Below are 26,546 nucleotides of genomic sequence, written 5' to 3'. Positions count from 1 at the left end.
ACCCAGAAGTATGATGGAGGACGACGTCACTTGCACATCTTATTGAGGCCAAATTCCCTCATCTATGCTGGCAAAGATTGATTTGACTTCTTCATTGAAGTAGCGAGCAAAGGAGGGTTCTTTATCATCCCGTGAGCAGGTCAATGTTGACCTGGTCGCAGTCGGCTGGTCAGCACTGGTCTGGTCAACAGGTGGTTAACGCTGGTCTGGTGAGGTGGCTCAGCTCTGGTCTGGTCAAAAGATGGTCAATGATGGTCTGGTCGGGTGGCTCAGCGCTGGTCTTGTCAGGTGGCTCAGCACTAGTCTGGTCAACGGTCAGCTGGTCAACGCTGGTCTGGTCGAAGGTCAGCTGGTCAACGGTCTGCTGGTCAATGCTGGTCTGGTCGGGTGTCTCAGAGCTGGTCTGGTTGACAGGTCAACACTGGTCTGGTCAACGTTAGTCTGTTCTACAGTCAGCTGGTCAACACTGATCTGGTTGACGGTCAGCCAACTGGTCTGGTCGACGGTCGGCTGGTCTGGTTGATGGGTCAACTCTGGTCTGGTCGAAGGTCGGCTTGGATACTGCAGAGCTGATGGTGGGTGCGCTTTTTAAAAACGTTTATCTTCATGGTCTTCTTTTCACCTCAAGATTGTAAGACCATAACACTATTCCTTCAGATGTCTAGGCCTACTAAAAATGTATGTGTATGCGCTAAATTGATATAGCCACTAATCTTTCAGAGAGGATGAAAACATTTTTTTTTAAACGTCTATATTCCAGCACAGTAGGATCCTATGAAGTCTTCGACAAAGTCATCTGAATAATCTGCGGCCTGTGCGGTCCCTTCTGTGTCATGTGAGTTGAGTTACTAACCTAGTGAAGCTTCCTTTCCTTCCTCTCTTCCCGGTTGGTGGGAGGAGAAGAATCCTATTAGTTTGCTCCATAATGGCGGACACGTGTGGCCAAGTACTTCTGGGGTCTGGATTAACGGTCCTTTCCCACCCCCTCATGTACATCAAAGTTCTAGTTCAGGTAAGATCTATATATATTGAGATTAAACAAACCAGAATGTTTGATCCTGCTAGCTTTACGTCGAGGCCGGTTCTGTAACTGACAGGCTACTGTAGCTAATGTTAGCTACAACAACAGCCATAACGAATAGCTAGCTAACTATAACTAACGTTACTTTCCATACTCCACACAGCTGATAAATTCAAGCTGATCTCATGATATATTAATATATCTAAACAGCAGTTTACTTACCGTTTCAAACCTTATGTTTCTATAGCTATCTAGAATTAGTAGCTAGGGGGTTGACGCCACGCAAAGGTTAAGAGCTAAGCTACGTTAGCTAACTAAGGAAGTGGTTTCGACGTTTTTATCGGTTTTGTCGCAGATAAACAAGTACATTGTTTTACAATTATTTATATCTAGCGGTTTTTTCTAGGAGGGATGCAGCTTTTGTCAAATTTGACTTTAAACAGCAGGTTATGAGAAACAATGACATGTACTGTAACAGGTTGGGAGAATTAGGTTAAATTTAGCGAAAGTGTTAGGGTTAGCTAAAATTGACACAGTATCCCAACTAGACATGACCCTATTTAGCCAGCTGTCATGTTAATTTGTGTGACATTATCAATACCTTGAGTAACGACTGGCTAACGTTAGCCGGCTAACGTAACTAGCTCTCATTCAAAACGTTCATGACAGGATGGGTGCCCTTTGGCCCACTCACCCGAGTAACGCGGGCTAGCAAATGAGTAAGGTTATAACACAACCGGGTACTTCGCTGGATCATAATGCATTACCGTGTGTGCTGTTGTCAGATAAGATGTATGATAATTGTACTGTGTCAAATGTCCGCAAAGAAAGTCAAACATGTATCCTATTGTTAATCTAGCTAGCTAGCCTAGCAAATGGTACTAGTTCTAACTATAACTGATTGACACTTGGCCTCGTTCACTGCAATGTGTTATATAATTACCCAGAGCCTAATAAATGACAATTGCACATGTACTCCTTTTTCAGGTTGGACATGAACCTCTTCCTCCGTCCATAGGAAGAAACCTGTTTGGTAGACAAGTGTACCAGCTGCCAGGACTGTTTGCCTATGGTGAGACCTGAATTCCAGTCTACCCACTTGCAAAATGATTAGCTGGTTTTTCTATTAGCATCGGGCTGGTTGCACAAGTTAGTTGAAAGTGGGTCGTAACTCTAAAGGACACCTTGGTATTCTTTTGGTATTGACTCGCGCATAGACAACTCTAAAATAGCGGTTGTGAAATATGAAAGATAGTCCTGCTCCCTACTGGGCGTAGTTTATACGCCCAGTAGGGAGCAGGTGTAGGGTGTTAAATGGGTGCGATCTTAAATTATATTCACATAAAATACTAGCAATTACATTTTTCAAACGTATGTGAGCTCCGTGTTCATATTTCACAACCGATTTTTCGAATTGCCTATGCGCGAGGCAATAGCAAAATAATACCAAAGACAGTACAGAATAGGGCTGGGCGACATGGCCAAAATATAATATAATGGTATTAAAAATAAAGACGGCACGTTTGCTTTTATTAGTAGTGCGAGACCGATTCGAGGGTGCCAACAAATACTGTTGACTAACCCCATTCCGTACAAATTTTAGCCACCGCGGCATTCAAATGAGGCTGCAATGAAAACTAATGCGACTGTGTTGGCATAAAAATATGGGGTGTGAACTACGTTTCTATTCAAGCTTTGATTTACATGTTAATTGCCCGATAGTTCTGGAGAAAAGTTTAAAGAAACGGACCGCTCTGACGCCGTACGTTAAGTGATTTATTTAGAATTCAAGGCACACTTAACCAGCATGGCTACCACAGCATTCTGCAGCGATACACACTTAACCATCTGGTTTGCGCTTAGTGGGGCTGTCATTTGTTTTTCAACAGGACAATGACCCAAAACACACTTCCAGGCTGTGTAAGGGCTTCATGAAATGGAGACCTTGCCTTGGCTGAGCAACCGCACGCAAGCCTAAGATCATCATGCGCAATGCCAAGTGTCTGCTGGAGTAGTGCAACGCTTGCCGCCATTGGACTCTGGAACAGTGGAAACGCGTTCTCTGGAGTGATTAAATCACGCTTCACCATCTGGCAGTCCGACGGGCGAATCTGGGTTTGTCGGATGCCAGGATAAAGCTGCCTGCCCCAATGCATAGTGCAAACTGTAAAGATTGTTAGCGGATGAATGTTGGTCTGGGGCTGCTTTTCATCGTTCGGAGTAGACCCCTTAGTTCCGGTGAAGGGAAATCTTAACGCTACAGCATACAATAACATTTTCGATGATTCCATTCTTCCAACTTTGTGGCAACAGTTTGGGGAAGGCCCTTTCCTGTTTCCGCATGAGGTCCATACAGAAATGCTTTGTCGATCAGTGTGGAAGGGCTTTTCTGGAGTGCACAGAGCCCTGACCTCAACCTCATCGAACACCTTTGGGATGAATTGGAACGCAGACTGCGAGCCAGGCCAAATTGCCCCACATCAGTACCCGACCTCACTAATTCTCTTGTGGCTGAATGGAAGCAAGTCCCTGCAGCAATGTTCCAACATCTAGTGGAAAGCCTTCCCAGAAGAGTGGAGGCTGTTATAGCAGAAAATGGGAGACCAACTCTATATTAATGCCCATGATTTTGGAATGAGATGTTCGATGAGCAGGTGTCCATATACTTTTGGTCATGTAGTTTACTGGAGCAGTGCAGAGCTGTTGTGAAGGAAGTTGTCAAGGAAGTGAGTCTGTTTATACAGGACCTCCCACCTACTGTCAACCAATCATATCAATCCAGAGCTATACGGATCTCTTTGTTACAAAATTTGGGAGGCGCATGACATTTCAGTACGGACTACGGCACTCAGTTTGGCCTCTGCATGCCTCTGCATGCCTCTGGAGGCTCCGCAATTGTCACACCCTCCATTCGGAGCCTCCGAACACATTTTCAGATCAAGCATAATACACTGCTCAAAAAAATAAAGGGAACACTAAAATAACACATCCTAGATCTGAATGAATGAAATATTCTTATAAAGTACTTTTCTCTTTACATAGTTGAATGTGCTGACAACAAAATCACACAAATTATCAATGGAAATCAAATTGATCAACCCATGGAGGTCTGGATTTGGAGTCACACTCAAAATTAAAGTGGAAAACCACACTACAGGCTGATCCAACTTTGATGTAATGTCCTAAAAACAAGTCAAAATGAGGCTCAGTAGTGTGTGTGTCCTCCAAGTGCCTGTATGACGTGCCTACAACGCCTGGGCATGCTCCTGATGAGGTGGTGGATGGTCTCCTGAGGGATCTCCTCCCAGACCTGGACTAAAGCATCCGCCAACTCCTGGACAGTCTGTGGTGCAACGTGGCGTTGGTGGATGGAGCGAGACATGATGTCCCAGATGTGCTCAATTGGATTCAGGTCTGGGGAACGGGTGGGCCAGTCCATAGCATCAATGCCTTCCTCTTGCAGGAACTGCTGACACACTCCAGCCACATGAGGTCTAGCATTGTCTTGCATTAGGAGGAACCCAGGGCCAACCGCACCAGCATATGGTCTCACAAGGGGTCTGAGGATCTCATCTCGGCACCTAATGGCAGTCAGGCTACCTCTGGCATGCACATGGAGGGCTGTGCGGCCCCCCCAAAGAAATGCCACCCCACACCATGACTGACCCACCGCCAAACCGGTCATGCTGGAGGATGTTGCAGGCAGCAGAACGTTCTCCACGGCGTCTCCAGGCTGTCACATGTGCTCAGTGTGAACCTGCTTTCTTCTGTGAAGAGCACCTGTGGACGTCGGGCCCTCATACCACCATCATGGAGTCTGTTTCTGACCGTTTGAGCAGACACATGCACAGTTGTGGCCTGCTGGAGGTCATTTTGCAGGGCTCTGGCAGTGCTCCTCCTGCTCCTCCTTGCACAAAGGCGGAGGTAGCGGTCCTGCTGCTGGGTTGTTGCCCTCCTACGGCCTCCTCCACGTCTCCTGGCCTGTCTCCTGGTAGCGCCTCCATGCTCTGGACACTACGCTGACAGACACAGCAAACCTTCTTGCCACAGCTCGCATTGATGTGCCATCCTGGATGAGCTGCACTACCTGAGCCACTTGTGTGGGTTGTAGACTCCGTCTCATGCTACCACTAGAATGAAAGCACCGCCAGCAAGTGACCAAAACATCAGCCAGGAAGCATAGGAACTGAGAAGTGGTCTGTGGTTATCACCTGCAGAACCACTCCTTTATTGGGGGTGTCTTGCTAATTGCCTATAATTTCCACCTGTTGTCTTCCATTTGCACAACAGCATGAGAAATGTATTGTCAATCAGTGTTGCTTCCTAAGTGGACAGTGTGATTTCAAAGAAGTGTGATTGACTTGGAGTTACATTGTGTTGTTTAAGTGTTCCCTTTATTTTTTTGAGCAGTGTAAATAAACTGTGCTGTAGACTACAGTCATTTACATTACATTTAAGTCATTTAGCAGACGCTCTTATCCAGAGCGACTTACAAATTGGTGCTTTCACCTTATGACATCCAGTGGAACAGCCACTTTACAATAGTGCATCTAGGTCTTTTAAGGAGGGAGGGAGGGGGGGGGAGAAGGATTACTTTATCCTATCCTAGGTATTCCTTAAAGAGGTGGGGTTTCAGGTGTCTCCGGAAGGTGGTGATTGACTCCGCTGTCCTGGCGTCGTGAGGGAGTTTGTTCCACCATTGGGGGGCCAGAGCAGCGAACAGTTTTGACTGGGCTGAGCGGGAACTGTACTTCCTCAGTGGTAGGGAGGCGAGCAGGCCAGAGGTGGATGAACGCAGTGCCCTTGTTTGGGTGTAGGGCCTGATCAGAGCCTGGAGGTACTGAGGTGCCGTTCCCCTCACAGCTCCGTAGGCAAGCACCATAAACAGTCAGATGGCAAACCATTTTTGTTGACGGGGTGCAAGATTTATTTTGCCTAATTTTTAAGATATGTTGGTGCTTATAATTTACGACATTTTGGTAGGCTATTCGTTAGTCAACTTGTCTAAATTTGATACATGCAGCTTATCTTCTGTCATTATGTTGGCCTAGAAGACTAAATAAGCCCTTGCTCACCAGAATGTCATAAATCGTTAGAATGAATGCAATCTTGTTGACATCAGAAAAGTTTTCTGCCATCTCTGCTTCTTTTGTGGAGCAAAGACATCTAGGGACTGGGAAGAAAATGCAATAAATAACAAGGAAAGATTTGGCTAACTTTCCAAATGACATTAGTTTGTAAGGAAATAGTAGGCTACAGTTCCCTTGACGTGCCATAGGTCTATTTGAAGTCCCTGTCTTGACTGTCAAATTTTTATAGCACCTCACAATCATCACACACAACATAGCCGGCACTGCCATCATCCTCTTTTACCACTTCACCAAATCTTTTTCAACTCTCCATTTCGTGGCTTTTCTCTGATTGAATTAAACTCCGACATTGTCCTTTTTGCCTCCGTGGATCGATGTTAACTCTTTCTGCCCGTTCGCAAAAGTGTTTTGACGGTTGGCGTGTTGGATATTTGGCTGTTGTACAGTTAGGCCCTAAAGCTTATATGCATAGGCACTAATGCCAGAGAGCATAAAATAATGAAAGAAAAAAATCTATTTTGCCTATAGATACATTGTTTTTGTTTTTTTAAGGTATTGTTTTCTCTTTATTCAACCTGGCCTTCATTCACGCAATATTTAATGATACTAAACCAGCCTGCCCAGCGGATATAACCGCGGGGACTGCGGGTTATGAGTCAACCTGCGCAGCACTACTAGTGATTGATTTAAAACTAGACTTATCTTGGTGTTAAACTCCAACTAGTAGGCTACCGGAAATAAGACTGGCCTATCTGTACCATACAGTCTGACTAATGAACATATTTTCTGTGTCCCTTTGATCCTCTAATTTCTGTCTTTTAGCAAAGCACATCATAAAGATTGATGGCAAGGCAGGTCTCTTTAATGGCCTAGCCCCCAGGCTCTGTGCAGGGACCATCGGCACCCTTGTACACAGCAGAGTCTTGCAGGTGGGTCTAGCTAACAAGCTGGCTTAATGTAGCTTCTTAAATAAATGTTATCTGATGTTTCCAGACCTCAGCAGTAGTCTAGCCTCAAACATAAATAAATGGGAAATGTGATCGCATTCTGTATTGAAAGTCATGCTCGTCAGAGAATAAGCTATATGCTGGCTTGGGAATTGACTCTGACTTGAACTGCATTGGCCTTTCACTGTCTTAGGATGGTGAGTGTGACAAATGCTATTTGTTTCTAAATTCATAAATGGCAATGTGTCGACACACCACTATGGAAATGGATCTCTGTTGAACTAATCATTGCTGTCTTTAACAGAGATGCCAGGATGCAGGCAAATATGAGGTAAATATTTTGGCCTGGTTATGGATTAATTGTATAATTGTCTCTTTTATTTATTTTATTAAATCTTTTATCTTTTAAATGCAGGCTGTGGATATGGGTGGTCAGTTTTCAATCTTTTTTAGGTCTCCGGAACCAGTCAGAAAGCTGAAGAGGGATCCTTGCAGCATGTTGTGAATGAGGTATGAATTCATTTGTTCAGTAAAGCAGATGGTTTGACAGATGTCTTTTTTTTTTAGCATGTTATTGCTTTTGACACAACCAAGATCAATCAAAATATTCAGATTTGTTTCACAGTTCTGTAGGACGTGGCTTGAACAGACCTTATTCTGTAAATTGTCGCTTAGCTGTCTTTTTTCACCATACGCAAGTAAGTTCATATCTGGATCGGAGCTGGTTCTTGGTGTAAGGGGAATTATCCCCAGCTTAAGCTGTCCAAACTGGATTCATGGTTTCTCCCAAATTCTGCATCTCCATTCTTTCTGTTTTTCTTTTACTAGACAACCAAAGAGATGATAGCCCGCTCCTGTGCCACGATCGTCACGCACCCCTTCCATGGTAATTGTACTGTTTGTGTCGAGCAACTTTTGTCATGTCACCCTTTGCCTCAAATGTTCTCATAGGAGAATGACTACTGCATGGATACTGGCTTAATGGTTTATGTTATGTTTGTTCCAAAGTGATCACCTTGAGATGCATGGTCCAGTTTATCGGTAGAGAAACCAAGTACAGGTGAGTTTTTCTTAACCTAAGTTCAATATGTGTTTATACGATTTATAGCCATGTAATACTGAATATTACAAATGTTTCTTGTTTTCTTGCAGTGGAGTGTTTGATTCCATCGTCACTGTCTACAAGAATGAAGGAGTTCTGGGATTCTTTGCGTAAGTATGATCTTCCTTTGGCTACATGACCAATGTTTCATCAAGGGCAACCTTTAGTCCTGACCTGCTAAATTACTAGAATACATTTGACCTCAGTAAATTCAGTCAATCCTTTTTGAAGTTATTTTTAAAAGTAGGTTTATGCTTGAAAATGAATTGTTGTCTAGAGGCCGTTTTCTCTGGATGTCTGTACCATGACCTCTTTTTCCCTGTCGTCTTAACCTCTGACTAATAGCTGTGCTCTCATGCAGAGGCCTTATTCCTCGTCTGCTGGGTGACGTGCTGTCTCTGTGGATCTGCAACATGCTTGCCCACCTCGTCAACACATACGCCATTGACGACTCAGTAAGTCAGATGGATTTTGAGATTTTTGACACTTGTTTAAAGGTCCAATGCCGCCATCTTTATCTCCGTGTCAAATCATTTCTGGGTAACAATGAAGTACCTTACTGTGATTGTTTTCACAGGCAGGCCAAAACTCCATCCCACCAAAACAGGCTGAACATTCAGGCGGCCTTTTCAGACTGTTCTTACACTAAAAGGGCATTATAATTTTCACAGTATTATTCCAACCTCAGTGTGGTATTCTATTTTTTATTTTATTTTAAACATAGGAAAACCACATTTTTGACTGCACTGGGCCTTTAAAGTAGATGTGGACCTCACATAAAAAAGTGATCCTGTACTGAAGTACATTGTCAGTGTAGAATGCATGGGTAAGTGATTATTCATTTTTTGTTTATTTTATATCCTTTCCTCACAGATGAGTCACACAGGAGAAATAAAGAATTGCTCTCAGGCTGTGACTGGGGTAAGTGTAAAGCATTTGTTTTAAATCTATAATTTATCAATGTAAGGCCATAACACAGGCAACTAGTAATACCATACAGGTAATAAACAGTTGATGGGATTTCTATTGGGGTCCAGTGTGGCTCAGTTGGTAGAGCATGGTGCTTGCAACACCAGGGTTGTGGGTTCAATTCCCACGGGGGACCAGTACAAAATGTAAATAAATGTATGCACTCACTACTGTAAGTAGCTCTTTATAAGAGCTGCCTAATTACTCAAATGTTAATGTATTTCCTTGGTTGCTGATGTTGTCAATTTGTATCTCCCTCTCGTGTTCCAGTTCTTCGCCAGTATGCTCACATACCCCTTTGTTTTGGTGTCAAACCTCATGGCTGTCAACAACTGCGGGTAAGTAGCTGCATTTGGATGGTTTTTACACCAACATCACCAGTCGGGTGTAAGTTCATAGACCAATAACACAAAGCCTTTCAAATAGGTCTGGGCGATTATATCAAATTAATTTGTTTTTGGGTAATATTCTAAATACCTGTATCACAAGAATCCAAGTTTGTTTTTAGGAGCATTTGTCCCCTTGATCTCGCTTCGGTCTCGTCTCCTTCAATCCTTCTGTGCTGTGTATACCTTACCATTTACACCAGAGATGCGTCTATAATGACGAGATGCTCATGTCTCTGCCCCAACAATGGGAGGGAGTCATTGTCCAAAATAAAACCCATGGAAACGCATTGGGCTTATTTTGGACAGATTTTGGCGAGAGTGAAACCTCACGCTTTGCATCTTCCTCTGTTTACACACACCAAACTCCTCCCCTGCCACTCACAACAACATAGATGAGATCACTTCTTCCTCTCTGACAAGTGAATTCAACTCTCTATTTGCATTTGAGGTTTGGTTGAACAGAATCGGTCATTATTTTACTGTAATAGAGAAATTAGCCTGTCTAACAATACCCTTTGTCTCCACTCCTCAAATTGGCTCAGAGCAGACAACTACAATGGGAATATCGATTCTCTAAAATTAATGATCAGTTTGTTGCACGGTATTGCAGTACTTTAGCCAAAGACTGTCAAGTCGGTTTTCTAAATGTGCAATAAGCTTAAGGTAGGTCACTTGATTTCCAACATCTGACTAGGATGCTGTTCAAACAGTATTCCAAAAAAGCATGTTGAACTAATAAAATTATTAGTGAAATGCTTATTTAGCCTATGTATAATTTCATAAGCTCTGAATTCGTTAATTATTGCTGACTGTTTGAAATGTAGTGCATTTGACCTTTTTTTAAATTTAAATTGTACAACAAAGCTTATTTGGATAAACTTTTATTTTTGGGGGTTGATAAATTGTGAAACAGCCATAACTAAAGAGAGGTATGATTGTTAGGCCATATCGCCCATCCATCATTTCAAACCTCTGCCACTGATGGCTAGTTTCCAGGTTATAGGTCCCTCACTTATACCACTCCAACAGTCCTAGGAAAACTCTTGCTTGAGACCATTTTAATTAAAAACAATTACCCAGAAATGATTTGACAGCGATTTAAATGGCTCCATTGGACCTTTTTTAAAGTTTCCCTGTAGTGAGTGGTTTATGTCTGAGGCTGGCTGGCTGTCCACGTAAGCACTCCTGTCTTTTACAGTCTGGCTGGCGGCCTCCCTCCCTATGCTTCAATATATCCAACCTGGGTGGACTGCTGGAGGCACCTGAGCCTAGAGGTAGGTTGCTGCTACACAAAAATACAGATGTAACCATAAGATCCTTAGTTATTCACGTTGGTTAACGTGTTAAAAATTGAATTATTATGGATGAATTTGTGCTGTTCCTGTTTTGTTTGTATTCTATTTATAGGGAAACATGAGCAGAGGCAACAGTTTATTTTTCCGGAAGCTGCCTGTGGGGAAGACTTATGCAACTGACCAGAAGAGATTTTTTTAAGTCTTGAACTACCTGCATAGAATCTAATTGTAATAATATAAATTGACATTGCCTGAAAGGGGGTGGATCACTGGCATCTAATCCTTTGTATGCACTTGTTTACGATTTTTTTTTTTTAAACAACCTGTCCGAGTCTGTCATCAAGTAAAGATAAAATTGCATTGTTTTACAGCAATGTGCTGCTTTGATTGGAAATGTGAAGAGCTTTATTTTATTATATAGAAATTTGTAAAACTGTACTGCGGGATAATTAAATGGAGCAGTTTCACATAAATCCAGGAATAAACCAGATTGCAATAGTTCCCAGTTCCTCTTTCTGTGATGGGAGACTAAATTGATGTCACCTATTGCCAATATACAAACCATCGGAATACCCTGTATATCTGGCTGGCATTGAGTGGAGGCCCTCCCTGAATATAAGATGGAAGTTAGCTAATCTGCATGTAATGTTTAATTCAAAAGTTATTGGGAACACCCCTTGTCTTGATGTATGTTATCATGCGATAAGAAATGGATGCGTTAAGGTAACTTGGGGCCACACTGAGCTATGGAGAGTGAGTTGGCATGTCTATGGCCTTGTAATTAACTCATTGACTGATCCAAATAAAGATGCTTTTTTGGACTTTCTGCTTTCTCTTACAGCATTGGGTTTTACGCTTTTGATTTCATTCTCCAGTGTGTAGCTAGTCCCCTGAAACATTGATTCGAAATGAGTCATTTCAGTCAAGTTGCACCCTGAACATTTGCAACACAAACTGAATAGAATGGCAATAGGCAATAAGTTTCACAGAAGTACATTGACACTCCATTGGAAGTACTCGCAGGTAACAGCCTGAATATTATGGCAAAATGTCCCTTTTCATAATATTTGTAAATGGTAACATCTGAAATAACGTGGTGATGTCTTTGGTGAGATGGAAACAATTAACACACTGTGGCAAAGGACAAATGTATTAATGAAAAAAGCTTTTTTAAATTATTTCATGGACCATTGGTACAATAATAAACCAAAACATGTCTCCAGTCCCAGCCTCGCACCAAAGAGTGAGAAGTGACAATTAGTGCTGTACAGATTGGTTCATGTTTTGGATACAACTGGAGAGTATCACATTTCCCCTGAAGAGCCTTAGGCGTAGTACTGCAGGTTGGCCTTCTTTTTAGCTTGTACTTCCAAGATGCCTTCCATGTAGTCCTCATGATTGAGCTCAGTTGCCCCCCTGCGAAGGGCGATCATACCCTGGGAGAAGGAAAGAAAGTAAAATCTTTGTGCTTGACGTTCCTAAATATATTGGTATAGTTTAAGAAAAAAGGGCAAATTAAGTCTTAAAATCAAAACCTTGGCACACAGGTGACTGAACAGTATTTCACCAGGGGAAAGGAAACAATAACTGTACTTTAGTTAATAGGGCTGGTTTAGTGTGAGAGGTATGACTCACCGCCTCCACACACGCTGCTTTGCACTGGGCGCCGTTGAAGTCATCAGTGCACCTGGCCAGCTCCTCGTAGTTGACATCAGGGCTGTGGGAAAAAAAATCAATCAGATTCTGAATACTACATGAGGAACCTGTGTATAACTTTGAGCTAGACAGTACATTTAATCATAACATGTATATCAATTTGGCTAATGTAGGATGAAGCATAGTGGATTGGTCCGAACCTGACATTCATCTTGCGTGAGTGAATCTGCATGATGCGGGCTCGTGCTTCCTCATTGGGCATTGGGAACTCAATCTTACGGTCCAGACGTCCAGAACGCAGCAGTGCGGGATCTAGGATATCTATCCTGTTAGTGGCAGCGATAACCTGGCAGAAGAGGATCAGAAATTCAAGGTGTCAGCGTAAAGTATAGTAGTCTCGAAGTCCTCCTGACCTCAGTTTGGAAAGACTTTTGATGTGGTTGATAATGAAGGGGGCTGTGCTTTTTACTGATCATTTCTCCTCTGTCTTTCTCACTCAAACACCCACACACAGTCCCCGATCACCAAATCGAAACAATGAGAGGTCTCAACCTCCCAGGAAAAAATAAAACATTTGAGCGTGTTTAAAATAACTTCTCAGTCCTCTTTAAAGTGAACTCTGTGGTAAAAGCAAAAATAACATTTTTTATTCACACTGCCCTTGCTTTTGAATGAGGACTCCGACTCTTTTGCCAGTTCACTTCACCTATTTTGTGGTCCCGAATCCTCTTTGCATTCACATTGCTATGTTTAGAAAGGAACCAAGGACCCAACTTCCACTCAATGCACTCTGGGTTTTCACAAAGTGCAGGACCAGCCATTCCAACAGAATGTGTTATCGTACAGTTAGATATACCTACCTCACAGTTTGGAAGCTAGATTGGATTTAGTTAGATATTAACATAGCAATATTATTGGTAACATAATAAATTGAATAACAATAACTAAAGACTGAATAACCCTGTAATTAAAAATTGTACACCCAATGTAGGCTACTGCCCCTTTATTAACTAGCATTGACTTTGTACCCTGTTGTCTTCTCACTATTCAAACCCCACAATCAAATAAACAGCTTATGAAACTCAGCCTAAAGTATGTCTTCACGGGTACAATAAGTTGGACCCGTTCCGAAATGGATGTGGCTTTCCCACATAAAATATTTATTTTTAAACGGAGCCTGTTCCGAATGGACCCGAGGACAGCCTGACCCGTTGCGAAAAGGACCACGGCAAACAGACCAGCGCTGGTTCGGATCTGAGACGCCGTTCAGATCCTTGAGTAGAAAGAGAAAGAAACGTCCAACTGGTCGCTGCCAGCGCCATCAATAAACAAGTGATATTGGCCAAATTATCCAGTTTCCGTGTCCTTATTATCAGGGAATTGCATGCATATAGTCATAAACATCCACTATATGAATGTTCATGTAAAAAAATAAATATGTATATATATATAAAAAAAAAGAGACGAGCTTAGGCCTAGCAATAAAGACTGAGAGAAAGATAGTTCTATGCCGGTGCCATGTTCCCAACATCGACTTCTTTACACTTGTCCGATACGCTACTACTGCTGTACAGGCGTACAGGACGCCGGGCTAATTCGTTCATTTTCCATCCGAATATTCTAAATGAAGATACTCGTTTTAAAATCAAACAATATAATGCTTAACTCTGGTAGGCATAAAACATTCTCTCTCTCACCTCAAGTTCAACTGTCAGAGTCAGTTGGAGTGCCAGTGAGCACTGCCTTCATAGGCCTGCGGTAGCTAAGGTTAATAATAACCATACCACATAAAAGTTGCTTTGCTTTATTATGGTAATAAAAAGGGGGTCAAGTCATTGTTTATAGGGAAAAGACAAACAGGTTACTATATTGCGCCATTAAATTACATTTTGCATCTTTCCCTCGGATTTATCCTTTTCATGGTTTGAGTGCGAAAAGCATAGTAGGAGTACCGGTAATTCTATTTTATTGCGGCATACATTACAGCTGGAATGACATTTTTCTAATGAAAATTACTCAACAGAATGAAATCTTCAAAAAGGTTTAACAGGCTCGGCCTATATTGCAGCTATTACCAACAAAGGCGATTACTTACCGTTGGCCTACCAAACGACAGCAATAGGCTAATTCTATTAATTTTACAACAAAGTATAATAATTATTAGTGACTAAACAATTAATAATACATTTAAAAATCAATAAATGAAAAGGTATACAATTGTTTCAAACTTGAATAGTGAGTTGCACACAGTCCATTTGGCCTTGGCAACGTTCTTCTCATCTTTGTCCACAACATTAAAATTTGTCCCTGAGGACAATCCCCTTGTCAGCTTCTTTTCACTACTCTTTCTCCTCTCATTTTCCTTCAATGAAAAATAACTCCATCTTCGCAATGAACAGTAGCCTAGTCCAAGGCTCCTTTTACTCTCCTCAGAGGTGAGCAGCTGGAACCAGTTTCAGCTGGACATTAGCTATACGTTTTATTGAGTTGCAATTGGCTGACATAACAAGCTCATGCAGTTATCACACAAACAATAAATTAACAAGAAGGACAGGTCCAGTCGGTAAATCAATTTTACCCAAGACCCAGAGACAAAAGATCCATTAGACCTGTGAAGACCTTTAGTCTAAAGATCACATATTGCAAAAAAAAATATCTGAACATCGTGTCAGTATAAAACTCCAGGCATTTTGTAATGTCTGTGCATCCATGACAATCGCTAATCAATATCTAAAAACAGAACACGTCATCTCTCTTTTGTGGCACCAATGTGAGGGGTTATGGCAGGGGAAATGGTGCATTGTGTACACAATCTAAAAATTCAAACTTAAGTCAGACTGCCTCTCGAGATGGTCTCAGTTCAGTTCACTTTGGGGGCTTTTTTGAGGGGTCTGAGTTCCTTTGGAGTTCACACTGCACGCAAAAAATAAAAATCAGCGATGAGAACCAATCACTAATGCATTTACAACGGCCTATCCAGACCAGTGCATCACCACTCTCCCTGCGCTGAGACACGCGAGTCGCATCAGCCAGGCTAACAATATAGGGCCTTCCTCATAGCATAGTGAAACAGGCATTTCTCCTTAGGTACCAGGTATCTTTGGTACCTCAAGTACAGCTGATTAAGAAAAAAATGTAAAGAACCGAGCAATACCTTAACTTGAATCTTGGACTGGAACCCGTCCAGCTGGTTGAGGAGCTCAAGCATAGTTCTCTGTACCTCCCTGTCACCTGATTTCTCACTGTCAAACCTGGAGAAATCAAAAAAGGATCAGAGGCGTGGGTCGATGCTATTAAACAGCTATGGAAAGCAACTGTGAAACTTCTCGTGAGTAGCTGGTTTACAGTGTAGGACTCATACAGTTTAACTGCACCACTCACCGTTTGGTTCCAATGGCGTCCAGCTCGTCTATGAAGATGATGGAGGGGGCCTTCTCCTTGGCTAGGTTAAAGGCGTCTCGGACCAGCTTGGCACCATCACCAATGAACATCTGGACCAGCTGTGGGCCAGCCAACTTGAGGAATGTGGCCTGTAGAAGGATGAAAAGTACAGTTGAAGTCGGGAAGTTCACATGCACTTACGTTGGAGTCATTAAAACTCGTTTTTCAACCACTCCACAAATTCCTTGTTAACAAACTACAGTTTTGGAAAGTCCGTTAGGACATATTCTTTGTGCATGACACAAGACATTTTTCCAACAATTGTTTACAGACAGATTATTTCAATCACAATTCCAGTGGGTCAGAAGTTTACATACACTAAGTTGACTGTGCCTTTAACCAGCTTGGAAAATTCCCAGAAAAAGATGTCATGGTTTTAGAAGCTTCTGATAGGCTATAATTGACATCATTCGAGTCAATTGGAGGTGTACCTGTAGATGTATTTCAAGGCCTACCTTCAAACTCAGTGCCTCTTTGCTTAACATCATAGGAATATCAAAAGAAAATCAGCCAAGACCCCAGATTTTTTTTTTGTAGACTTCCACAAGTCTAGTTCATCCTTGGGAGCAATTTCCATACGCCTGAAGTTACCACATTCATCTGTACAAACCATAGTACGCAAGTATAAACACCTTGGGACCACGCAGCCGTTATACCGCTCAGGAAGGAGACGCGTTCTGTCTCCTAGAGATGAACGTACTTTTGCGCGAAAAGTGCAAATCAATCCCAGAACAGCAAAGGACCTTGTGAAGATGCTGGTGGAAACAGGTACAAAAGTATCTATATCCACAGTTAAACGAGTCCTATATCGACATAACCTAAAAGGCCACTCAGCAAGAAGAAGCCACTGCGACAAAACTGCCATAAAAAATACAGACTACGGTTTGCAACTGCTTATGGGGACAAAGGTCGTACTTTTTGGAGAAATGTCCTCTGGTCTGATTAAACAAAAATAGAACTGTTTGGCCATAATGACCATCCTAATGTTTGTAGGAAAAAGGGGGTAGGCTTGCAAGCCGAAGAACACCACCCCAACCGTGAAGCACGATGGTGGCAGCATCATGTTGTAGGGGTGCTTTGCTGCAGGAGGGACTGGTGCACTTCACAAAATAGATGGCATCATGAGGACGTAAAATGATGTGGATATAATGAAGCAACATCTCAAGACATCAGTCAGGAAGTTAAAGCTTGGTCACAAATGGGTTTTCCAAATGGACAATGACCCCAAGCCTACTTCCAAAGTTGTGGCAAAATAGCTTAAGGACAACAAAGTCAAGGTATTGGAGTGGCCATCACAAAGCCCTGACCTCATTCCTATAGAACATTTGTGGGCAGAACTGAAAAGGCGTGTGCGAGCAAGGTGGCCTACAAACCCTACTCAGTTACACCAGCTCTGTCATTCACCAACTTATTGTGGGAAGCTTGTGGAAGGCTACCCGAAACATTTCGCCCAAGTTAAACTATTTAAAGGCAATGCTGCAAAATACTAATTCAGGGTATGTAAACTTCTGACCCACTGGGAATGTGATGAAATAAATAAAAGCTTAAATAAATCCCTCTACTATTATTCTGACATTTAACATTATTAAAATAAATTGGTGATCCTAACTGACCTAAGACAGGGAATTTTTACTAGGATTAAATGTCAGGAATTGTGAAAAACTGAGTTTAAATGCATTTGGCTAAGGTGTATATAAACTTCCGACTTCAACTGTAAATAAATCAACCTTTGCCTGTCGACACAATTGTACCTAAAGCAGAAAAGGAGTTGACACTCCCGCACTAACAAATAACCCCTTGCTAAACTGCAAGCCAGAAGGTCAGTGTTTTGTTTTACCTTGGTCTGGGCAGCACAGGCCCTAGCCAGTAGGGTTTTCCCTGTGCCTGGGGGCCATACATCAAAACCCCCTTAGGTGGCTGAATACCCAGGTTCTCAAACTTCTCCTTGTGGTTCATGGGTAGAACAATTGCTTCCACCAGCTGAAAGTCAGAAGAATAGCACCACGTAATTGCAGTTTTAGTAACATTCATATAGGAGTTTCTAAAGAGATAAGATACAAATGATAATATCGGACCTCCTTGATCTGTTTGTCTAATCCCCCAATGTCACTGTACTGTTCAGCGGGGCACTCGTCCACCTCCATGGCTTTGACTCTGGAGTCGTACTCCGCGGGCAGGGTTTCCAGGATCAGGTATGAGTCCTTGTTTACCCCCTGATCATCACCACAGGGAAAGAGAAAAATAAAATGCGACACTCAAGCATGGCCAAAAAATAAATCCTTAGCTTGTTGAGCAGAGGGAGCTGCTATTCAAGGACCCTCAAGTGAAGTTAAAGGGGCTTACCACGAGGTCTCCCGGCTTCAGTTTCTCTGCATCCACCAAGCCAATGACCGGGAGGAAGTATGCCTGCAAGAGCACAAAAAGGGGCAACCGCTGTCAACTACAACTGCTGAATAACTCCTATTAATAACTGTTTAAATTTACTAAGAATGACACAGGAAAGGTACTGATCAAAATGCAGTTGAACTTGTAAGTAGATCGGACCAGTATTTCCTCTGGGAAAATGTAGCGGAGGGGCTGATTTATTTCATTTTGTTCTAGTGAATTTAAAAAAAATACATTTTTGTCCAAAATGAATGCAAATAAAATTATGCTGACATCTAAAATATAATTTCAACCTCCAGAAATGAGGAAAATAACATATTGGTAAAAAAAAAAAAAAAAATTGTTTTTATTTTTTACATATTGCTAATAGCATATTATCAGGTACGCCATTTACAATAAGCATTATTGCCTGTAGCCCAACTGATGAAGAATAGTGGCTATAAATAAATAGGCTGATGCATGGGGTTTCCTATCTGCATTTACCCTATTGGGCTAATCATTAGCAGAGTCCTGCATCGGGTCGGATCCCCACAGTCTTTCAACCCGTGGGTCGGCTTACGGGTAAGAACAATTACATGATGGTCGGAAACATTTTAAATCGAGATAATACACATTTTAAAAACCCAGGAGTTTGTGTTGCAAATTCCATTCCAGCGGCGAGACAGACATAAGGCTACCAGCCATGCACGCATTGAGTGTGTGGAGCCGGGAACCGTCCCTTGTGGTGGTGTGGTGCTAAAATGTTAAAATTTGTCGACGTGCAGAGCTTGTTCTCTCTCCCCAAGTGATAATACGAAACTTTGCCAAGTTTACTTTCCCTGGATAGCCTTGCTCACGCAAAATTGGTTAACATAGGCCTAAGTGGAGAAATAAAAATAGTGGTTACGATAAGAGAACAGGCTACAAAACTATAGTGGAAACCGGTGCTGCACGAGTGAAATCCCCAGTTTGGAAGGACAACACAGAAGATGGATGCAAAGCCTGCAAGCAGGTAGGCCTATTTGATTTAGATAATTCAGTTCATTATGGGCGGCAGGTAGGTTAGAGCGTTGGACTAGAACGAGGCAGTTAACCCACTGTTCCTAGGCCGTCATTGAAAATAAGAATATGTTCTTAACCGACTGGCCAAGTAAAATAAAGGTCAAAAATTAAATTACATTAATTCTGGCATTAGTTCAGTAGACCAGAAGCAGGACATATAAAGTGTAAACTGGTGCGGCTGGTAAAAGTTGTGAGTAACCTACTAAATAAATATAGCCTATATTCAATTTGGGACTGGTAACTTGAATGCGCCTCAAGAGGATTATTCATCTCGCATAGAACACAAAACAAGCCAACAAGGTAAATAGATAAACTATTATGCGGGTGTCAGACATTTCTATGAATTACTTGTTTTGTTTGCCGAGGAAAAGTAAATGTGGACTGTTCCAGCATCTTCAAAGTGCGCCTTGGAATAAATATTTTTTTCATGTTCCATATTTTGTTGGCATGGCGGCAACGATTTTGCCGTCGCGTAGCGCCACAGCTAAATGACTGCTGAAGAAAACACTGGATTGGACATACTCCTCTTACCTGTCTTGTAGATGTTTTGATGACAGCACATTTGCCCTTCCTCTGGGAATCTAGATCAATATTTGCTCCATCCTCCTCCTGGTCATTTGGGTCCACATCCAGAAGCTGCAAGAGTTAGGACATCTGAAACTTAACCTGTGATGATCCAGACACTGTTGTATGGTCATAAACACCCATCACAAAAGTGAGCTCCACAAGAATTGAGCTTCACTAAACTGTTCAATACAATAAAACAATGTGACATTGAGACAAAAGTGTACATATTTCTTCATTTCTCCTACCTCAATGATATTGGAGACCAGGTATGGCAGGGTCTTGTTCATTTTGATCTTCTCTGTGTTTTCTTTGATCTTGTCCTTCATGGCCTGCAGCTCATGGGTTACCCTCAATACCTCACTCTTCATGATCTACAACATAAGAGTCCAATTGAATGTATAGACCTAGGCGCAACTTATTCACACTTTTCGTATCGTCATTTCAAAAACGGAACGGTCAAGTATATGGTGGCGACATAACAGGTAAGTAGCTGAAAAAATAAAGAATAGTGAGGGCCATCTGATACACCAATAACAGCTAAAATGAGTAGTTAGCTATCTAACGTTACCTTTATTTCATTGCCCAGAAGACGTGTCCGCTGAACGAGCTCTTCAGGGGACATGTTGAGCACTTCTTTGCCGATCCCTTCCTATTGTTGACAAACAAAATTGTAATTTTGATACAACGTAGCTATCTTACTACTACCGTTAACGGTAACGTTATACAGTAATCACGATACCTAGCTATAAGCTAACTATCCAAACTAGCTTAGCGGCTAATAAGACAAGGAAAATAGACAGGCTAACGTTAGCTAACAACTTGCAGATAGGTTTACGAATCTCTGTGTGTGTAACGTTAATTATCAGCTAACACAGTTAAGTGACCAGAAAGTCGATAACTAGCTAACTACCTTAACAGGCTAAACACCAAGCCAAACGTGTGTTTTATGTAACCAAGCTAACGTTAAGAAAAGTGTCCTGTGTCACTCTCCCATCAATTTAACAGGCTAGCTAACGTTAGCTTGTAGCTATGCTAGCTGATATAAGGATCAACTCTTTAGTTCATTGGACACATGTTAACTTCATCGTGACGATCATATTCAAATAATATATGTTTTAATCATAATAAATTGATGCATTCAAATATGTTAATTCAAGGAACAAACCTCCACCTCATCCCAAACTGATCTGTCATTCAGCGACGCCATCTTTTCTCTTTTTCTTCTTCTTGGTAGTCGCTTATATACCTTTCTTTGAGGTTTATCTGCAGACTACCACCGATACGGTGTATTGCCGCCCCTTCCCTCCATTGCGGGAATCGGGAGGTAACACATCATATACAATACATTTTAAAAAGCATCCCACTCCTTCAGTCATAGTCCAAATCACAGCCCTACACAGGCTTAAGGGCCTGAGAAAACAAAACATTCGTCGACAGTATTCAGGTTAACATTTGCAAGGCCGCAGTGCCAAACGGACTACCAGGACTCCTACTCAAGAGTCTCCGAGCCCAATAACACCAAGTTAACCTGCCTAAATAGCTATTATCCCTTTAGCACTCACATCTATAGCCATGAAATGCTTTGAAAGCATGGTCATGGCTCACATCAACATCCTGTCTATGAGCCCTGGATCCACTACAATTATACCGTCCACAGACGACGCAAACTCTACTGCACTACGCACTTCCTTCACCCACCTGGACAAAAGGAATACCTACTGTATGTAAGTATGCTGTTCTTTGGCTACAGCTCAACATTCAACACCATAGTCCCCTTCAAGTTCATCACCAAGCTCAGGACCCTGGAACTGAACACCTCCCTCTGCAACTGGATCATGGACTTCCTGAGGGGTTGCCCCGGGAGGTGAGGGTAGGCAAGAACACATCTGCCATGCGGACCATCAACACAGGGGTCTGTGCTTAGTACCCTCCTGTACTCCCTGTTCATCCACGACTGTGTGGCTACGCACGACTCCAACACCATCATACATTTTTGCTGATGACACCACAGTGGTAGGACTGATCACCGACGGCGATGAGGTGTAACGGTGTGAAATGGATAGCTAGTTAGCGGTGAGCGGTAGTGGCATTTCAAATAGTGATGTCACTCGCTCTGAGACCTTGAAGTAATTGTTTCTCTTGCTCTGCAAGGGCAGGGGCTTTTGTGGAGTGATAGGTAACGATGCTTTGAGGGTGACTGTTGTCAATGTGTGCAGAGGGTCCCTGGTTCAAGCCCAGGTAGGGGCGAGGAGAGGGCCGGAAGCAACACTATTACAGAGGCAGCCTATAGGGAGGAGGTCAGAGACCTGGCTGTGTGGTGCCAGAACAACGTCAGCAAGACATCGTGGACTACAGGAAACGGAGGGGCAAGCACGACGTCATCCACATCGATGGGGCTGTAGTGTAGCAGGTCGAGAGCTTCAAGTTCCTCTGTGTCTACATCACTAAGAAATTAACATGGTCCACACAGTTGTGAAGACAGCATGACAGCACCTCTTCCCCCTCAGGAGGGTGAAAAGATTTGACATGGGCCCTCAGATCTTTAAAGAAGTTCTACAGCTACACCATTGAAAGCATCTTGACTTGTTGCATCACCGCTTGGTACGGCAACTACAAGGCACCCGACCTCAAAGCGCAAGAGGGTGGTGAGTTCGGCCCAGTACATCACTGCATTGTCCCTTTTTTGCACTAACTCTCTTGCACTGACTCTATGAAAACACTGGACTCTACTCGCACATACTTAGAAACCCAACTCACACACACACCTTTTTGCACCAACTCTCCTGCACTGACTATACAGTGGGGCAAAAAAGTATTTAGTCAGCCACCAATTGTGCAAGTTCTCCCACTTAAAAAGATGAGTGAGGCCTGTAATTTTCATCATAGGTACACTTCAACTATGACAGACAAAATGAGAAAGAAAATCCAGAAAATCACATTGTAGGATTTTTAATGAATTTATTTGCAAATTATGGTGGAAAATAAGTATTTGGTCACCTACAAACAAGCAAGATTTCTGGCTCTCACAGACTTGTAACTTCCTCTTTAAGAGGCTCCTCTGTCCTCCACTCGTTACCTGTATTAATGGCACCTGTTTGAACTTGTTATCAGTATAAAAGACACCTGTCCACAACCTCAAACAGTCACACTCCAAACTCCACTATGGCCAAGACCAAAGAGCTGTCAAAGAACACCAGAAACAAAATTGTCGACCTGCACCAGGAGGGGAAGACTGAATCTGCAATAGGTAAGCAGCTTGGTTTGAAGAAATCAACTGTGGGAGCAATTATTAGGAAATGGAAGACATACAAGACCACTGATAATCTCCCTCGATCTGGGGCTCCACGCAAGATCTCACCCCGTGGGGTCAAAATGATCACAAGAACGGTGAGCAAAAATCCCAGAACCACAAGGGGGGACCTAGTGAATGACCTGCAGAGAGCTGGGACCAAAGTAACAAAGCCTACCATCAGTAACACACTACGTCGCCAGGGACTCAAATCCTGCAGTGCCAGACGTGTCCCCCTGCTTAAGCCAGTACATGTCCAGGCCCGTCTGAAATTTGCTAGAGAGCATTTGGATGATCCAGAAGAAGATTGGGAGAATGTCATGTGGTCAGATGAAACCAAAATAGAACTTTTTGGTAAAAACTCAACTCGTCGTGTTTGGAGGACAAAGAAAGCTGAGTTGCATCCAAAGAACACCATACCTACTGTGAAGCATGGGGGTGGAAACATGCTTTGGGGCTGTTGTTCTGCAAAGGGACCAGGACGACTGATCCGTGTAAAGGAAAGAATGAATGGGGCCATGTATCGTGAGATTTTGAGTGAAAACCTCCTTCCATCAGCAAGGGCATTGAAGATGAAACGTGGCTGGGTCTTTCAGCATGACAATGATCCCAAACACACCTCCCGGGCAACGAAGGAGTGGCTTCGTAAGAAGCCTTTCAAGGTCCTGGAGTGGCCTAGCCAGTCTCCAGATCTCAACCCCATAGAAAATCTTTGGAGGGAGTTGGAAGTCCGTGTTGCCCAGCAACAGCCCCAAAACATCACTGCTCTAGAGGAGATCTGCATGGAGGAATGGGCCAAAATACCAGCAACAGTGTGTGAAAACCTTGTCAAGACTTACAGAAAACGTTTGACCTCTGTCATTGCCAACAAAGGGTATATAACAAAGTATTGAGATAAACTTTTGTTATTGACCAAATACTTATTTTCCACCATAATTTGTAAATAAATTCATTAAAAATCCTACAATGTGATTTTCTGGATTTTTTTCCCCTAATTTTGTCTGTCATAGTTGAAGTGTACCTATGATGAAAATTACAGGCCTCTCTCATCTTTTTAAGTGGGAGAACTTGCACAATTGGTGGCTGACTAAATACTTTTTTGCCCCACTGTATATACATACATACTCATACACATACATACATACACACACACATACATACACACCCACACAAAAAAATGCATATATAAAATGTATATTTAAAAAATATGTATATACATCCATATGCACATATACACACACACACATACAAACATTCATACCCCAGAATAACAATCTACACTGATTTAAAATATACACCTACATAATACTAAAATGCTAAGATAAAATAGTAATAAACTACAAATAGTAATTATATGTACGCACACCTACACAGACACAAGCACTACAGAGGGCTGGTGGGAATCTAGTCGGGAGAGCGGCCCACGGCTAGACAAAGGCAGAACGGCACAAAACATCAACTTGCTAACCAGGTGTCTGCGTCTGCCCAACCATCACCCCCAGTCCCCTGTAAGCAATAAATAAATGGTATGGTAATACGAATAATGTAATGATTGTCAAATAAATAACGAAACAAAACAAAAATGGGGGAATATAAGTATATCCATCCGAAGGTGTCAGTGATCAAACCTAGAAGTAAAAATATGCATCGCTCTGAGCACAGCCGGGATGAAAGTGAATTTAACGTTAAATGAGAGCTCTGACCGCCAGCCCTTGTTGAGCCCGTTTAATACGGTTTCACCCATTATGGTATAGTATGGATTCGAGTCCATCAGCAGACCCTAACACACAATGACAAGGCACTCTAACCTGTATGGGCGATTGGCGTATATCCCCGGATAAACTTCTCTGCGTCCAAAACTGAGGAGAGCCAAATCTTCTCACCGGAAGGCGGGGTAATTCTTAGTCTTGCAGGGAAGAGCAAGGCTGGGCAAAGATGGAGTTTGTAGAGTTTGGTCATGACATCTCTGTAGTCGGCGCGATGCTTTGCCACATCGGGCGCATAATCCTCAAAGACACGGAATGGGTGCCCTTTATGTGACAGGTTGCCCCTCATTCGAGCTTCACGCAGGATAAGATCCTTGGTCTTGAAACTGTGACAACAGATGATTACTGGGCGAGGACGTTGGCCCGGTCCAGGCACTGGGACAAGGGAGCGATGTGCACGGTCCAGCTGGGGATCCGAAGCCAAAACATCCGATCCCATTGCATCCTTCAATAGCTTGGCGAAGAAGTCGGTGGGGCGAGAGCCCGCCTCCACCCCCTCTGCCAGACCAACAACGCGAAGGTTATTACGTCTGGATCGGCCCTCCAGGTCCACCACTTTCACAAAAAGCCTCTGCACACTATCCTGCAATAACGTGCATAGCTTCTCTAACTCGTCGATCCTACCAGCGTTGAATTCAGAAGCTTTCTCAAGGTCCACAATACTCTGGCCATGCGAAGCAACCGTTCGAATGATGCTCTCGATTTTGGTGCCCAGTTCAGCAATAGTGGCCTTAAGATCCTCAGCTATAGCAACATGTAGCTCCCCCAAAGCCCGGGTAAGTTCTGTAAGTGTCACGTTGTTGCAGGGGCCTCCCGCCATGTCTGTCTCGTTGTTTAGTGGGGAGTAGGCCTCCGCTGTGGATTTATTGTCTTTTGGTCGCTTATTACTCGGCATTTTCATATAAAAAGTTACAATCTTGTATTAGAAAGAAACGTTTGTTGTAAAAAGTGCCATAAAGTAGGTTAAATTAGATTATTTCGCAAAAAAGTTGCAGGAGCCTCTCACACACAGCCGTTCACTCCAACATGCTAGCTCCGCCCCACCAAATTATTGTATTTTTCTTGTCTATATTGAATACATAATTTAAACATTCACAATGTAGGTTGGGAAAAGTATGTGAACTCTAAGGGATTTCTGCCCTAAGTTCATACAAGAGACGACAGGAAACTTTGATCAGAGGTTAGTTTGTTTAATAAGGATTTCAAGCCGGATTGCAACCCGGAGTATACACTTACAGTAATTTGCAAGTAACACACTCAGTTCAAAACATGGTCTTTCCCCTTTTTATCCCCTACTGAGGTTCACCCCTCCCAGGGTGATGTCCCTTAACTTTAATACCATATAAGCTCATAATTAATAGTTTCTAATACAAAGATGTTAGATGTTGCAGTTAGTTTCCCAATCCTTCTTCCTCCTATTGCTATCATGTGCTAGCAGATGTAAGACTGGAACATAGTATTAACAGGGGACAGCAGGTAGCCTAGTGGTTAGAGCCAGTAACCGAAAGAATGCAAGATCGAATCCCGAGCTGACAAGGTAAAAATCTGTTGTTCTGCCCCTGAACAAGGCAGTTAACCCGCTGTTCTT

The 26,546-nt window shown here is 42.7% G+C and overlaps 2 protein-coding genes and 1 non-coding gene across 3 annotated transcripts; 2 read left to right on the top strand and 1 right to left on the bottom strand.

Annotated features, from left to right (window-relative positions):
• Positions 1 to 863: 863 nt before the first annotated feature.
• On the top strand, positions 864 to 11,634 carry LOC115113503 (mitochondrial carrier homolog 2-like). Its single transcript, XM_029641257.2, has 13 exons — positions 864 to 1,012; positions 2,009 to 2,093; positions 6,934 to 7,040; positions 7,363 to 7,389; positions 7,512 to 7,568; positions 7,887 to 7,944; positions 8,067 to 8,118; positions 8,211 to 8,270; positions 8,522 to 8,615; positions 9,034 to 9,081; positions 9,400 to 9,467; positions 10,717 to 10,792; positions 10,926 to 11,634. The coding sequence occupies exons 1-13, from the start codon at positions 926 to 928 to the stop codon at positions 11,010 to 11,012; spliced, it is 906 nt and encodes a 301-aa protein (XP_029497117.1). The 5' UTR covers positions 864 to 925; the 3' UTR covers positions 11,013 to 11,634.
• trnaa-ugc (transfer RNA alanine (anticodon UGC)) lies at positions 9,191 to 9,266 on the top strand. Its single transcript has one exon. It is a non-coding gene; the product is annotated as a tRNA-Ala (tRNA).
• LOC115113502 (26S proteasome regulatory subunit 6A-B-like) lies at positions 10,968 to 21,724 on the bottom strand. Its single transcript, XM_029641256.2, is given in 13 exon segments — positions 10,968 to 12,249; positions 12,449 to 12,530; positions 12,670 to 12,815; positions 15,624 to 15,720; positions 15,851 to 15,999; positions 17,748 to 17,803; positions 17,806 to 17,890; positions 17,986 to 18,123; positions 18,254 to 18,316; positions 19,868 to 19,972; positions 20,149 to 20,274; positions 20,472 to 20,552; positions 21,069 to 21,724. Coding segments are annotated over 13 exon segments (1,281 nt in total). The 5' UTR covers positions 21,111 to 21,724; the 3' UTR covers positions 10,968 to 12,138.
• Between the last annotated feature and the right edge of the window lie 4,822 nt (positions 21,725 to 26,546).

Source organism: Oncorhynchus nerka, linkage group LG28 (assembly GCF_034236695.1).
Source record: "Oncorhynchus nerka isolate Pitt River linkage group LG28, Oner_Uvic_2.0, whole genome shotgun sequence".
NCBI lineage: Eukaryota > Metazoa > Chordata > Actinopteri > Salmoniformes > Salmonidae > Oncorhynchus > Oncorhynchus nerka.
The sequence above is the reverse complement of the archived record's forward strand: the minus strand, read 5'-3'. Positions and strand labels throughout refer to the sequence as shown.